Below are 15,056 nucleotides of genomic sequence, written 5' to 3'. Positions count from 1 at the left end.
AAATTTAGCCTAAACCCTAAACTAAACCACACAGTGCAAAGAGGATTCCAAAAATAGGATGCAAGGGTCAATGTTAAAGGTCACCACAGGGATTACTATCGCTTACCTCATCTGTTGAACTCTCCCCTGCTGTGTTGTTGACCTCTACCACGCCTTTACCCGTGCCCTTCTTCGGCTCTGTCGGTACAACGTTTGGCTTCTTCTTCTTTAATTTGGCTAACAGAGACGACTCACGCTCTGGGAATGGTGGCATTTCTTCCAATACTGTTGCCTGTTGTCAAAATAATCAAAGGTTATTTCAATGTATCAAAATTGCAGCGGTTGAGTTTTGAAAATAACAGGCACACTACATCGCACTTCTGGAAATATTAAGGTGGGCTGTCAGGTGTGCTATTAAATTGCACTCGGTAAGAACTTTAGGAATTCAGGTGTGCTATAAAATGCACTTGGAGAGGCATTAATTTTGCCTGTCCCAGGAGCAAACTCCCCGCCTAAAATAACGGGCAGACGGGTGGTTAGCTAAGACACTGGTTTAAATTCAACTCTGTTTAATTCAATATCTTAAACACATGAGAACGTTCCTGCAATCTTATTGGTTTTTAGCCATGTGATATGACACGATATAACATGGTTCAGCACATGCGCATCAACGCAATATGCGTACATGTTATGCGAGTCAATCGGAGGCGCATAGCAACAACAAGACTAATAGATTCTAAGCCCTAGGTAATTCCTTGTAAAATGTAGGATTAAATTTAATTAAAATTTGGTATACTTATGATATATTTATTTCCATTAAAGTGGTTAAGAATGAGAATAAGGTTTTTAAGAATGAACGTAAAACAACTCTGCTTTGCCCGTTGTTTTACTTAAAATAATGATGTTGCCGGTGTTATATGAGACGATAGATGCACTACAGCTAAAAACAATACCTTTACTCTCTAATTAGTTCACTATGTTGCTGGAATAGGGATCAATGTGGGGCGACTTACCAGCACATCGGCTGTGGTTTTAGCACTGAGATAGAGGTATTCAACTGCTCTCTGCTGGAGTTCAGCGTCGGCATTATGTAATTGGTTGTCGCTTTTAAGGCGTCCTGTATCGTCATCTTGATCTCCGGGAACAGGTTGATGAACTTGACGTACGCCGAGAGAAGCAGGCCTCGTGTGGATGGACTGCACAGGTGAAACTTGGAATGCAACAGGTTGAATTGGACCAATGGACTGCACACAAAAAAACAAGCAAATGGAGTTGCAACTTTCATTAGAACACAAATTGGTACATCAATGCTGGTCCCAAAGCCACGAGCTGGTATCCCAAATTAGGTGATTTTTTAACTAGGCCAAAAAAAAAATATTGTTGTGTTGCCCTCAAGTGGGAAAATGGGAAATTTGGGTCGGACGGTCAGATTTTTTTTTTTTTTTTTTTTTTAAACCTTCAGTTTTAAAAAAATCCCCTCAAATATTAAATAATGCTTCTTCAATAGAGAGTTCCCGTGTTTTGGGTTACCCGCCATCTTGGAGGGAAACCTAAACTCCGTTTACAATTTTCAGAATACCAACGCTCACGCAATAATTAGCAAATGTTATTTTGTAGAATGTAGCACCAATAGGGTCATTGACCAAATCAAAGGAATGAGGAATACGGCGGTGCGAATCACGTTATAAACACTATTGTAGTCCGTTCCGCTTGAAAACACAGGAACTCTCTATTAGGGGACATTTGTCAATTTTGACTTCTGGGTACCTGTTAGACATCAATTAAAGACTAGTCTTTCAATAAAATATTAATTGTAAGTGAAAAACATTGAGTTTTTGAACAAATCTGTAAAAATCATCATTCAAAAAAAAAAAAAAAAAAAAAATTGCACCCCTGATTTTTCAGGATTTAGGGTCGGACGGTTGAGGGCAACACAACAATTTTTTTTTTTTTGCCCTATCGTCCTGCAACATGAAAATGGCAACTGCGATTTTTGACTTTTGGACGACTTGGGTACTTGAGAATGTTGGCCCCTTTACAGTGAAAACAACCCACAAGATTTCTGAAGATGATTTTTGAATGCTAACCTATTCACTTCTTGCATGGTCATCAAGTTTAAAGGTAGAGCCTCGATCTGGCAGCATGCATGAATGGGAATTGAACGAGTCATATAATAGTGTGCAAAGTGACGTAATTCTTTCTTTCATGTCTATTACCAGTTTGAGGTTCTACCCAATATGGTGGAACCATGCAAGGGGTGAATTCATGCAGACTGTATACATACACATATAAGGGCGGATTATCAGTACACTGAAGTCACTACCAAATTTGGATGAAATAGTGTGTTAGGCGACGAAAAAAGTTTTACGACCTGACCTACCCAGATTTTGGGTTTTGTGGGTGATATTTCAGGGTCATTTTAGCCTCAAGAAAAAAAAATCCTGACCGTCCGACCCTACTTGAAAAGTCTTTCTGCCAGTAAAAATAGGGGTTTTTTTCATCGCCTGAAAGCCACACATTGGAATTTAATGTTTCAAAGGAACATAAGAGTAACATGAGTAAGTGTAAATTTCACCTTGAACTTGGGCTAGTCTTACAATTAGGGTCTGATAGGCCACTCAATACGGCCTACATTAGGACTACAACGGTGAGTAACAGACCCTCACTTCCACATCGGTTTGTGTGATGGCTTTATAACTCACCTTGACCTAGGATCTCCTGCAATAAGATTACCAAATTCTCCCAGGATGTAGCCTCCAACTTTGACCATGTTCTCGTGACATGCAGGCGCTTGAAGAGCCTAATGGCCAAGAAATGAAAGCAAATGAAAGCAAATTGACATCAATCTATATACTTGGTCACAATTGAGAATTATTATCCCATTACAATGTGAGAAATTCATTCTACACCTCATGTTTATAAACACAAGGACCTGACAGCCTCATTCAAAAGCATGAAATAAAAATAAATGTTGGCATTTATACAGCGCCTTTCATGTGTTTCAAAGTGCTTTACATTTATTCCGCTGTTGTTAGATTATGTCAGCTGCCATACAGTGCCCAAGGTATGCTCATACAGTACCTTTGGGTGGTGCTCAATGGACAATTTTCCTAACCGATCCCCATTTTACCCCTGGGTAGAGAGAGGCAAGTGAGTTAAAGCGCCTTGCCCAAATCCACAACACGGTGGCACAGCAAAAACCAAATTAACAGTTTTCTACACCCAACCGATTCATCTCACCATATTGCTTGATCTCTGTATGCATGTTTATATCAATCAATGCCCTATCACACAGGGATGAAAGTGGCCTGAAGTGATTTGGCAGGAAAAGCCTGAAAAGCACGTAAATTTGGGCTATAAAGCCTCAAAACGGGCTGAAAATATAAAGTGCAGAAATTTGGAGTAGCAAAAGGCCTGAAATCAGGCAATTGAAAACTGACATCCCTGATCACACTTACTTCAAAGACAGTTTTGGCAGCGTAGCCTTGGACATCCTCTCTATTTATGACTATTTGAATCACCCTATACCAGACCTATAACAAATAGGAAACAAAAAAATGGGAGTTATAACCTGTTCAGATTATCAAAGGCAGTAGATATTTCTTCTTTATATCAAGAATAATTTGAAACTGACAGTAAATCTTTCAAATGATAAGTTTTCATTACATGAATATTCATGATGATTCAATGAACCAATAGGGGCTGGGAATGGAACAATGAGCCTCATTGAATTCATACACTCATTAATATTCATGATGCTCAAAGAACCAATAGGGGCTGGGAATGGAACAATGAGCCTTAATGAATTAATAAACTCATTAATATTCATGATGATTCAAAGACCAAACCAATAGGAGCTTGGAATGGAATATTGTGCCTCATTGAATTCATGAACTCATTAATATTCATGATGACTCAAAGAACCAATATAGGGGCTAGGAATTGAACAATGAGCCTCATTGAATTCATGAACTCCATAATATTCATGTTGATTCAAAGAACCAATAGGGGCTGGGCATGGAATATTGTGCCTCATGAACTCATTAATATTCATGATGATTCAAAGGATCGGTTGAGCCCATATTTATTGGTCGAGCTATGAGTTTTAAAATATTGGACGAGACGTAGTCGAGTCCAATATTTTACAACTCATAGCGAGACCAATAAATATTGGGCGTAAAGCATCCAATTTTATCATTATGTGTTGGATCCAATATTTTCACACACTTGGATCCATCAAAACATAATGACTGGTATTGGAACAATGTGCCCCATGCACTGATATTATCACTGATGTATAAGTGTGTCAGTGCCTTAGACTGGCAGAGAAAGTCCTCTTTTGGTCTATGCACTAACACACATGCCTTTACACCACAGGATCGTAGGTTTGACAGGACGTAGTGACTCAAAGATGAATTTACGCAAAACAACTTACTTCTTTGTAATTGAACAAATTCATCAGGATCGGTAGACTACATGTAAACTCGGTAAAATGTGATATAATTGCTACTTACTTCTTCGCTGACGTAGTCACCAGCTATACGGATCAGGTTGAGTATGGTGTCCACATACCATGTGTAATCTACAGCAAATTTCTCCGCCAAGATGGCTACCTTCAATACCTGTGATACAAGCAAAATGAACCAATGAGTAAAAATTCCTTGGACTCGCAAGGAATTTCCATGCAAAATACGCCAAATTTCCCACAAAAATATCAAAATTTCTTCCTATATTTTTGTAGAATTTGAGTTCCCTCCAAATGCCAATTTTTCCTGGAAAGCAACTTCCACATATTTTCTACGTATGCAAATACTATACACTATTATCAACCCTTCAACCCTAAGGATAAACCCCCCATCCCCCCAAAAAAACCAAACAACCGATTGTTTGCTCAGTGTCTGTCCAACCCAATGTCCCAAACCAAAAACAGTTTACCAAATCACAAATTTTGCTAACACTGAATTATTCCATTGAAACAAAAAAAAAATCTCTCAAATCACCCAGCAAAATTCACAGTCCCTGTTTTGAAGATTAAGGTCATGTCTTCCATAGGGGGTGTATGGATTCCAACTGGAATAGCCCAATGAGGGCCGATCGTTCCATGAAGTGTGAGACGAAACTGCTACGCACATACCGCATATTTTTACTGTCTTTCGCACAAACGCAAGGCACGTAATGGCGTGATTGTTAGACACGCACGATCAAATGATCGGCCCTCATGCGAGAATTCACAGCATACAAAGCACAGGGACTTTGACTGTTGATGGATAGTCAGTAGTAGTCTGTGGCTATAGGCACACCCCTTCATCACCTACCATTTCTTCCCTGATGGAATAGTCTGCTTTCTCTAAATAATCCAACATTTCTCCTACAATTTCTTCGGCATTACTTCTGTCGCACATGGCGTAAAGCAGATCAACCGCCCTCTGTCGCACACTCACGTCTCTCTCCGTCTGTCAATAGGAAGAAAGAAACAGTGGTTAAGAAAATGCTATCCCTTCCGTTTTAGGCTGAAATGGGCATTCATCAAATACGTTGATATACCAATACATATTTGAAAAAAAAAATACATGACCATCATAGATGAATAAATAAACAGATTGGAATTTTCCATGCCTGTGCCCCCTAGGCGTATTAGAATTCAGCTGACGCCGGTACAGCGTTCAGACCTGGCAACATCGCTCATCTTACGCGTGAAGTTTCTTTTGTGTACGCTCACGCTATTTTTGAGTTTGCTCACGCGGTACCTGACTTAGCGTCGATCCCCACGGGCAAGATGTCATGTTTCCGCGGTATGTGACCAATGGTGCAAATTTGCAACCATTTTGTATTTCTCTGTTTTTAATTTAATATGTAGAAGCAACTTGTTAGTTTCCCCTAAAAATTTTCATGCATCAGTTGTTTTCTATGACCGACTCTTGGGCAATGCCTTTATTTGGACTCTTCTTCAAGAGTACTTTTTAAACCAAGATTGACTCTTCCAAAATATTCAATAGTTTTCATAAAATTACATTGAATGCAATCAATGTAGATGATTATATAGCACTCCATTTGGGAAACCAAGTCACATGCATGCAAGGCAGTTAAGCTACTAGTGCCCCATGACATTTTTCCACAAATTTTGGCAACATTATACATGCACAATTTTGAATTAGTTGGCCCTAATTATTTGAGACCAGCGACAATTCGGCACCCCCTAAGACGGCCCATGGCATGTGCCCCCCTAGCAACGCCACTGTGCAAAGACACGTACCTTGAGTGATGTGACCACTGTTTCTTGATGTTTCTTAACAGCTTCTCTTGAGAACTCTGATGAAGCCAACAAACACATGCTTTCAAGGGCAAGATACCTGCAATTAATAATATCAAGAAAACTTAGTCTATATGAATAGGGGGAATAATAGCATGAAAATACAGTACTAATGAACCACGGATCAACTTCCAATATATATTCACCTCTGGCCACTACATTTGGTTTTGTTTGTAGAAGTGAAGACTTTTCTGTAAGTTCCGGAAAGTAATTAATGTTCTATGCTCCATAATGACAAGCAAGCCGTACACAACTAAACTTCATTTTTGCACTGGGCTGGATTGGCATTATTCAATTTAAATCAAATGATTTTTTTTAAATCACTGACTGAAATCAACTTTGTCTATTTTTACCATTTTGATAAATGTATGTTAATTTCATTCTTAAATTGACTGTTTTACTTCAGTTCTAATGATTTTACACCTTCTAGGCACTCGGTTTATTCTCGCTGCTGATCAAGTGTCCCTTGCTCCATCTTAATTGAAGACTGATAACAAATTCATACTTCTTGTGATACTATACTATTCATTGTTTGGTTTTTGCCCCAACCGTGTAAATTTGCAAAAGCGTGTGTCAGTCATGCAACATGCTGTTTACTTAGGTGCTGCGTCAGCTGTATGTATGCCCATTCTATATATCAAGCCTTAATGTTATGAGTCACACCTATTACGAGGTGATCATAGTATACACCATGAATATAAAATGTTTCTGGGGTATGTGGATGAGGAACTTTAGTTATTTCTTACCTAAGATTTGTCTCTCTGTGCTGCAAGAATTGACCAAGTTGATTGCATGCTCTAACCAACAGATTGGGTTCACTGCAATAAAAGCAATAGGGATGAAACAAGTCAGATTCACTTAGAAATATACACATATACTGTATATATACAACACAAAAATTACCTCTTGTGTAAGTGTAACAACAATATTTGTGAGCAGTTGATTCTCCTAGGTCTAACTATGGAGATAAGGCAAAAAAAAATTGTTTGTTTGTCCACGTCCGACCGACCGTGTACCCTAGTCCCGACCGCGTCTTTTTTTTTCTTCTTTTTTTGGAAATTTTTTTTTGGGGGGGAACTTCTTTTTTTTTTTGGATTTTTTTGTTTTGGCATCGATGGGACATTGTATAAAACAGTGGTTAGTATAAATTTAAAGAAAGAAAATGTAAAGAAAATGAACAGTATAACATGCAGAACCATCTCAAGAATTAAACCAGTAAAGTGCTGTGTGTTTTGACTTATTTACCAGTCTTCAAATAAAATTTAAAAAAAAAAAAAAAATCTGACCTACCGTCCCAACTTTTTCATAAGCCTCTATGGACAAACAAACAATTTTTTTTTTTGGCCTAAGCCCTAACAGAGAAGGCAATTTTTGGTATTTACATAATGTTGTTCTATATTATTGCTGTAGGGCAAACACATATAGATCAATATTAGATACTTTAACTTTTTGCTAGGAATAAAGGAAGGATTAAAAGGACCTCCCTAAGTGTAACCTTTATACTAATAGACCAGGTCTAACCTGATCCAACTTGTTTTGTGCATACGAACCTTAAAGTTAATTTTTTATTACTTCTGTGATCTGAACTGTGCGCCGAGCGTACACGAGCATAAACAATCACACTGATTGGCTGATCAACGGTCTTGACAACAAGACGGTCGACCTACTGGTCGTCGCCGCATAGTCTGCTCAACTCCAGATCACCAGCACATACCCAAACCACAAAGTAATAAAAAATTTACTGCTGTCTCAACAACTCACCTATCATGATGTATGATGAGGTTTATTGCTTCAAATAGAACGGCGTTCTTAGAATTGGAATGCTGGACCTTTTTAGATTTAGGAGGCTCCTACAAAATTAAAAAAACAAAACAAACATTAACCAGTATTATGTGATAAGTTGACACAATATTCATTTTGATCTATAGACCATACCTATAGTTGGCACCTTCCTGCCACTGATGGCGTGAACATCTATATCACATAATATAAACAACAAAAACAAGTATTGACGGTAAGTAAAGGTAAATACAAATGACGTAGAGGAGATTCTTTTGTTTATAATATGTCGTCGATGTACAGGGGATGGATGTCCAAGCATGTGCAGTTTTTAATTTGCCAATATTGTTTTGCGAGCCTATCAATGCTGCTCCATCTTTAACTCGAAAACCTCTTCAAATACCGACTAATGTGGCTTTATGCTAATTATGTCCTTAAACATCTGCATTTGTATATATCTTTACCTGTGCTTTATTCAGAATGGTTTCGAGACATTCATTGAGTCGCCCTCTGATGGCTGGGTCATCTGGCGGGCCGTACATCTGCATTAGTCTAAGCAATTTCACTGATAACCAGGGGGCTGGCACAAAGTAGTATGTGTAGTCTTGTAAATCTGTATATGACGAAGTCACAATCTGAAAATAGAAACAATGACAAACAATTATTGATGGTTTTAAATTATGGGTCGAGTCAGGCAAAAAGATCGATTTGCATTGTCTAAATCAATATATTATTGAAAAATAACACCTTGATGTTTTGCAGAAGTTAAGTCTACAAATCATATACTTTGAAAACTTGCTTGATTTATTGTTGTTAAGGAGTTATGTACGGTTTACGAAGGTGATGTGGTTTCAGCCCTCTTTTACAACGTAACTCAATAACCACAGGACCTACAAAAGTATATCTGTGATATTTGAATTCTTCTACATGCTCGCTATGAAATGATTAATGCAATTTTTACCAAAGCTCACTACAATTCGCAGGATGTTGTGAACGACAAAATTGCATCAGTTGAAAATAGTTACTAACCTAAAACAGAGATGCTAACATTAAAATCCAGAAAATAGGGAGAATTCAAACAAATACATAGGGAGGTTTTCAAAATTACATGCAACTTCAATGGCACATAACTTGGGGTGTCAAAATTGGGGTGTCAAAATGGACAAAAATGTTTCCACAAATAGGGAGCCTCCATCTAAAATAGGGTGGGTTGGAATCTCTGCTCAAAGCTGCAAATAAACACTAAATACCTTATGTGCAATTATATTCAGAATCTAAATAGTTGCAATGTAAAATTTTAGTGTTATAAACAAAATACTGTGTATGGAACCTGATTATAAAGTTTTATCCATGCCATATATTTGATGCATGTCTATCAGACTCATGTGTCTGCTAAGGACCATATTAATGAAAAAAAGGTCATCTCAAGCTTTTTTCTAGCTTTGGTAATTTTGCAGACATCCATACATTTTCAAAATAAACATACTTTTAAAACCTCATTGATAATTTGTGTACGCATTGTACAGACGATCATAACAGCTGCTAAATGTCCGTTTATCATTTTACGCAGACAGTTCAATCTGCCCTAGAATCCGGGGTAATTGTTTGTTGATGCGAGCAAACAATTCTCTCGTAAAATAAATTGTGGTTTAACTTTTTTTTTTTAATGAGAGCTACAAAATCTATGTAGTAATTGAAAAATCAACAAAACCTGACACGATTTGGTTCTGGCAGATGCCGAACCTAACAAAACATGTCGTAATTTTTCGGTTGATCAATTTTTCACTTCATTACACTTTCACACCAGTTTGCTTGTTATTTATTTACCAATTTCAAGTTTAACATTTTTGCAAAGAAGTGCTACAAAATGTGAAAATGATTGCAGCACAAAAATAGGCTCTTTTGCAGTTATGGGCTATTCCAGCTGATATCAACACTCTCTCATACAATGTGAATTTAGTTATGGTCATGTTTGACTCCATTTGAAATCTACACTCCTGGTGTGCAGGATTAAGGACAGGGGGTGTATGGATTTCACCTGGAATGGTCCAATGTGACAGACTAGTAATGTCATGTTTGACTCCATTTGAAATCTACACTCCTTGTGTGCGGGATTAAGGGCAGGGGGTGTATGGATTTCACCTGGAATGGTCCAATGTGACAGACTAGTAATGTCATGTTTGACTCCATTTAAAATCTACACTCCTTGTGTGCAGGATTAAGGGCAGGGGGTGTATGGATTTCACCTGGAATAGTCCAATGTGACAGACTAGTAATGTCATGTTTGACTCCATTTGAAATCTACACTCCTTGTGTGCGGGATTAAGAGCAGGGGGTGTATGGATTTCACCTGGAATGGTCCAATGTGACAGACTAGTAATGTCATGTTTGACTCCATTTGAAATCTACACTCCTTGTGTGCGGGATTAAGAGCAGGGGGTGTATGGATTTCACCTGGAATGGTCCAATGTGACAGACTAGTAATGTCATGTTTGACTCCATTTAAAATCTACACTCCTTGTGTGCGGGATTAAGAGCAGGGGGTGTATGGATTTCACCTGGAATGGTCCAATGTGACAGACTAGTAATGTCATGTTTGACTCCATTTGAAATCTACACTCCTTGTGTCTTGGATTAAGAGCAGGGGTGTATGGATTTCACCTGGAACGGTCCAATGTGACAGACTAGTAATGTCATGTTTGACTCCATTTGAAATCTACACTCCTTGTGTGCAGGATTAAGGGCAGGGGGTGTATGGATTTCACCTGGAATAGTCCAATGTGACAGACTAGTAATGTCATGTTTGACTCCATTTAAAATCTACACTCCTTGTGTGCGGGATTAAGAGCAGGGGGTGTATGGATTTCACCTGGAATAGTCCAATGTGACAGACTAGTAATGTCATGTTTGACTCCATTTGAAATCTACACTCCTTGTGTGCGGGATTAAGGGCAGGGGGGTGTATGGATTTCACCTGGAACGGTCCAATGTGACAGACTAGTTATGTCATGTTTGACTCCATTTGAAATCTACACTCCTTGTGTGCAGGATTAAGGGCAGGGGGTGTATGGATTTCACCTGGAATAGTCCAATGTGACAGACTAGTAATGTCATGTTTGACTCCATTTGAAATCTACACTCCTTGTGTGCAGGATTAAGGGCAGGGGGTGTATGGATTTCAACTGGAACAATCCAATCTGGCAGACTAGCAATGTCATGTTTGACTCCATTTGAAATCTACACTCCTTGTGTGTCTTCCATAGGCAGGGGTACGGATCTCAACAGGAATGGACCAATGTGAAGACTAGTAATGTCATGTTAAATGACTCCATTTGAAATCTACACTCCTTGTGTGCGAGAATAAGGGCAGGGGGAGTATGGATTTCACCTGGAATAGTCCAATGTGACAGACTAGTAATGTCATGTTTGACTCCATTTGAAATCTACACTCCTTGTGTGCAGGATTAAGGGCAGGGGGTGTATGGATTTCAACTGGAACAATCCAATCTGGCAGACTAGCAATGTCATGTTTGACTCCATTTGAAATCTACACTCCTTGGTGCATGAGATTAAGGGCATGGGATATATGGATTTCACCAGGAACAGTCCAATGTGACAGACTAGTAATGTCATGTTTGAAATCTACACTCCTTGTGTGCAGGATTAAGCGCAGAGGGTGTATGGATTTCCCCTGGAACAGCCAACTTTGACAGACTAGTAATAATGACATGTTTTTGTATTTCGTTTTTATAACACAGTAAATATTTTATTTTGGAGCAGGTGGTTCCAATTAATCTTGGTTGTATTTGACTACTCCCCATTCCAGAAAAATACAGCACCAATTTTTGGGGATTAAAAAAAATATCAAGTTCTGCTAAATGAAACATAGCTCAATCCTAATCAATAGTAATCATTCATTTAGTACCAACTGGAGAAAAAAGAAAAATTTTCCTTTTTGTACTAGTTTCTTGAAAAAAATAGCCGAAAACATGCATTTTCAGCAAGTTTTCTGACAATCTAGTCATAAAAATCAAAGACTTTGAACAAGTCGTAAGCATTCAAAATCTTGAGTATATGCCAACATTTTGCTCTTACTTTCACTTATTTGTGTGTTACTTTAATTAAATGATTGGGTATAAGAATGAAACACATCTTTTCTAAAAATTTGAATGCATAAATTGAAATTAGACTTCGGAGACTTGATCATCACAGCATGTGAAAAACACCCTAAAAATGGAAGTTTTCTGGCCCTTAATTAAAAAATTTGGCCAAATAGTGAAATAATCTTTTATTGCTAGTTAGTCTAAATGAATAATTAGGATTGAGCTGTGTTTCATTCGGCAAAAGTTCATAATATTTTTTTAATCTACAAAAATTGGTGCTGTATTTTTCTGGAATGGGGAGTAAATACAAATTATGTCAGTGTCTAGCTAATAATAGTCATGATATCGGGACCAATTTAAACTAGTAGGTACTGCAACTAAAATGGCCTCAAAGCATCATTCCTTTTACTTCATTAAACATGCCAACTCGAGAAATCATAAATACAATTCATGTATTAAAACTAGGCAGTACAGAACTATCTTCAGCCCACACAAAATGCCTTAAGCCTGCCTTTATTATAAGTTAAAAGTAAAAAAAACCCTTTTCCTCAGTCTGCCTTATGTGTAATTCTTACAAGGTATGTTTCAGCGTTGATTGATATATACTTGGATATGATGTTGTCTTGTCAATTTAAAACACCTTTCACATATTATGTTGTAAATTAAATCTAATACTGGAACTAAAATTTGCAACTCAATTTGCTACGTTGCGTCCGAAAACGTTGGACTTCATCAGGCATCTGATTGATGATGTTGTGATGACGTTAGGTGTTGTGATGTCAGACACAATCATCAATCAGATTTTGGACGCAACATAGCAAAGTGAGTTGCAAATTTTAGTTCCAGTATTAGATTTAAAGGGAGAGTAGGTATTGTTGGTCGAAGCAGCCGACAATTTGATTTTCATTATTGAAAAATAACACTGATAATTTGCAAAAGTTCATTCTACAAATCATATACTTTGAATACTTGCTTGATTTACTGCTGTTATTGAGTACATTGTTTTGTACATTGAGTACATGTACGTTTTACAAAAGTGTTGTTGTTTCAGCCCTCTTTACAACATAACTCAAGAACCACAGGACCTACAAAAGTGTATCTGTGATATTTGAATTCTTCTACACATTCGCTATGATTAATGCAATTTCCAAAGCTCACAACCATTTGCAAGATGCTGCGAACTACCAAATCGCAACAGTTTAAAATAGTTGCTAACCTTAAAAAGGTCCGGACGCCCATAGAACAGGGCTTTTCTTTTCATCGCCTAAAAATATTTGTTACTTACTCTACTAAGCCTAGAGACAGCCAGTGATACTTACTCTACTAAGCCTAGAGACAGCCAGTGATACACAGCCTTTGAAATCGTCCGGGTTTTTCTGCACCAAATCATGTATCAGACTACAGGCAGCAGTCACAACACCCTGAAATTGAAAGAAGCAAAAATAATAATTTTTTTAGCAAAACTGTATACAAACATGATGAACAAGCAGGGTAGCACAGCACAACCTCGGCTTGACCTTCGACATGACCCAGTCCTTTTCAACAGGGGTGTGATTCAAAGCTTCTGAAATATCCTGAAAATAGTAAAAATCCAGAAAAACAGTGTGAAAACGGGCTGAAAATTGTGTAAATTTTGGCCACAAAAAATTCGGAAAAATCAAGACAAATCACACCCCTGTTTCAATTGATAAAAGGGTCACATGCATGGATAAGTGTGAATGGTCTGTGCTGTATTATTTACCAAGATTGCACCCTGTGAATGAAGCTAACTCTGTTTCTGTGGCAGAACTCTAGTAGCGATTAGCTACACATTTGAGAAAGCAATCAGCTTGCAGGGTCAAAAATAAGAGCCAGGGGCAATTTCACATAAACCTGAGGAAAATGCACTGCACAAATGAATGTTATGTTGTTCTTTGTAGAGTAGAGTCCACGAAGGCCACGACCACCATTGCCATTGGTGCCCCTCAATTCGCCGATCGCACGGTCATCTCAAAACGAGGCTCTACCCTCAATGTGCGTGCTGTGTGTGCGTACGCTATTACTGCATACGGCGTGCTGTGTGTGCGTACGCTATTACCCCATACGCTTTGCAAAAGCCTTCTGGCGTGTTGCTAGAAAAGCGCGAGAAACAAAAATGCACATTTTGCGCATGCGTTTGCAGGAGAACCTCATTTTGGTAGCAAGGTGGCGGATCCGTGCAAAGGGCCAATTACAAAGCATTCTTCAGTACATAGTTACCTTCATACCCTTTTTTGCTCACTGGCCTTGATGAATGAGGACCCTTAAAAATTTGAATTTGGAGGCCTGGTTCTCAACATGATTACAACATATAAACCTGGGGCAATTTCCAATAAAAAGTCATGCAGCTTTCATCAGGGCCAAAATTGCCAATGGCTTCTGCTTAATTTTAGACCATGCCATCAACATACCTGCCAACGTACTGAAGTCAGAATGAGGGACATTGAGACCATTTCATGGAACAATTGGCCCTCATTATCGGGTGATGCTGAGACTTTGACTGCTGTTATCTTTTCCGTTCATGGCCGTAACCTTACTTACCATGTGTTGGTCATTGAGGAGATGTATGACTCGGGACTGCCACTCTCCCGCTGGGATGGATTCAGCTGAGGTTCTGTACAGCCTCAGTAAACATAATGATGCACTCTGTTTCACTTGGTCTATGGTGTCTCTGTAACAACAACAAATAAATACACATCAGGGACTGCCTTTTCAGGAGAGCGAGAGCAATCACTCTCTACTGCTCTCCTTAAATCTGATATAGGAGAGTGATCTTTAACTCTCCTTAGTTGACCATTCTCTCTTTACATTTTATTGTAAATGTTCTAAACAGCTCTTCTTGAAGGCTCTAGAAGAGCTATTTAATG

General features: G+C 38.3%; 1 protein-coding gene across 1 annotated transcript in view; it reads right to left on the bottom strand.

Moving 5' to 3' along the window:
* The window catches only part of LOC140155540 (AP-2 complex subunit alpha-2-like), a 66,499-nt gene that overhangs the window by 16,497 nt on the left and 34,946 nt on the right, over positions 1-15,056 (bottom strand). The window contains 13 exon segments of the mRNA XM_072178418.1: positions 107-271; positions 993-1,093; positions 1,096-1,223; positions 2,682-2,779; positions 3,438-3,512; positions 4,494-4,601; positions 5,295-5,432; positions 6,233-6,329; positions 7,036-7,107; positions 8,051-8,139; positions 8,533-8,703; positions 13,491-13,592; positions 14,731-14,860. Coding sequence (XP_072034519.1) covers positions 107-271; positions 993-1,093; positions 1,096-1,223; positions 2,682-2,779; positions 3,438-3,512; positions 4,494-4,601; positions 5,295-5,432; positions 6,233-6,329; positions 7,036-7,107; positions 8,051-8,139; positions 8,533-8,703; positions 13,491-13,592; positions 14,731-14,860 — 1,474 coding nt within the window.

Source organism: Amphiura filiformis, chromosome 6, assembly GCF_039555335.1.
Source record: "Amphiura filiformis chromosome 6, Afil_fr2py, whole genome shotgun sequence".
Taxonomy (NCBI): domain Eukaryota; kingdom Metazoa; phylum Echinodermata; class Ophiuroidea; order Amphilepidida; family Amphiuridae; genus Amphiura; species Amphiura filiformis.
This window is presented reverse-complemented; position numbering and strand designations above follow the sequence as displayed.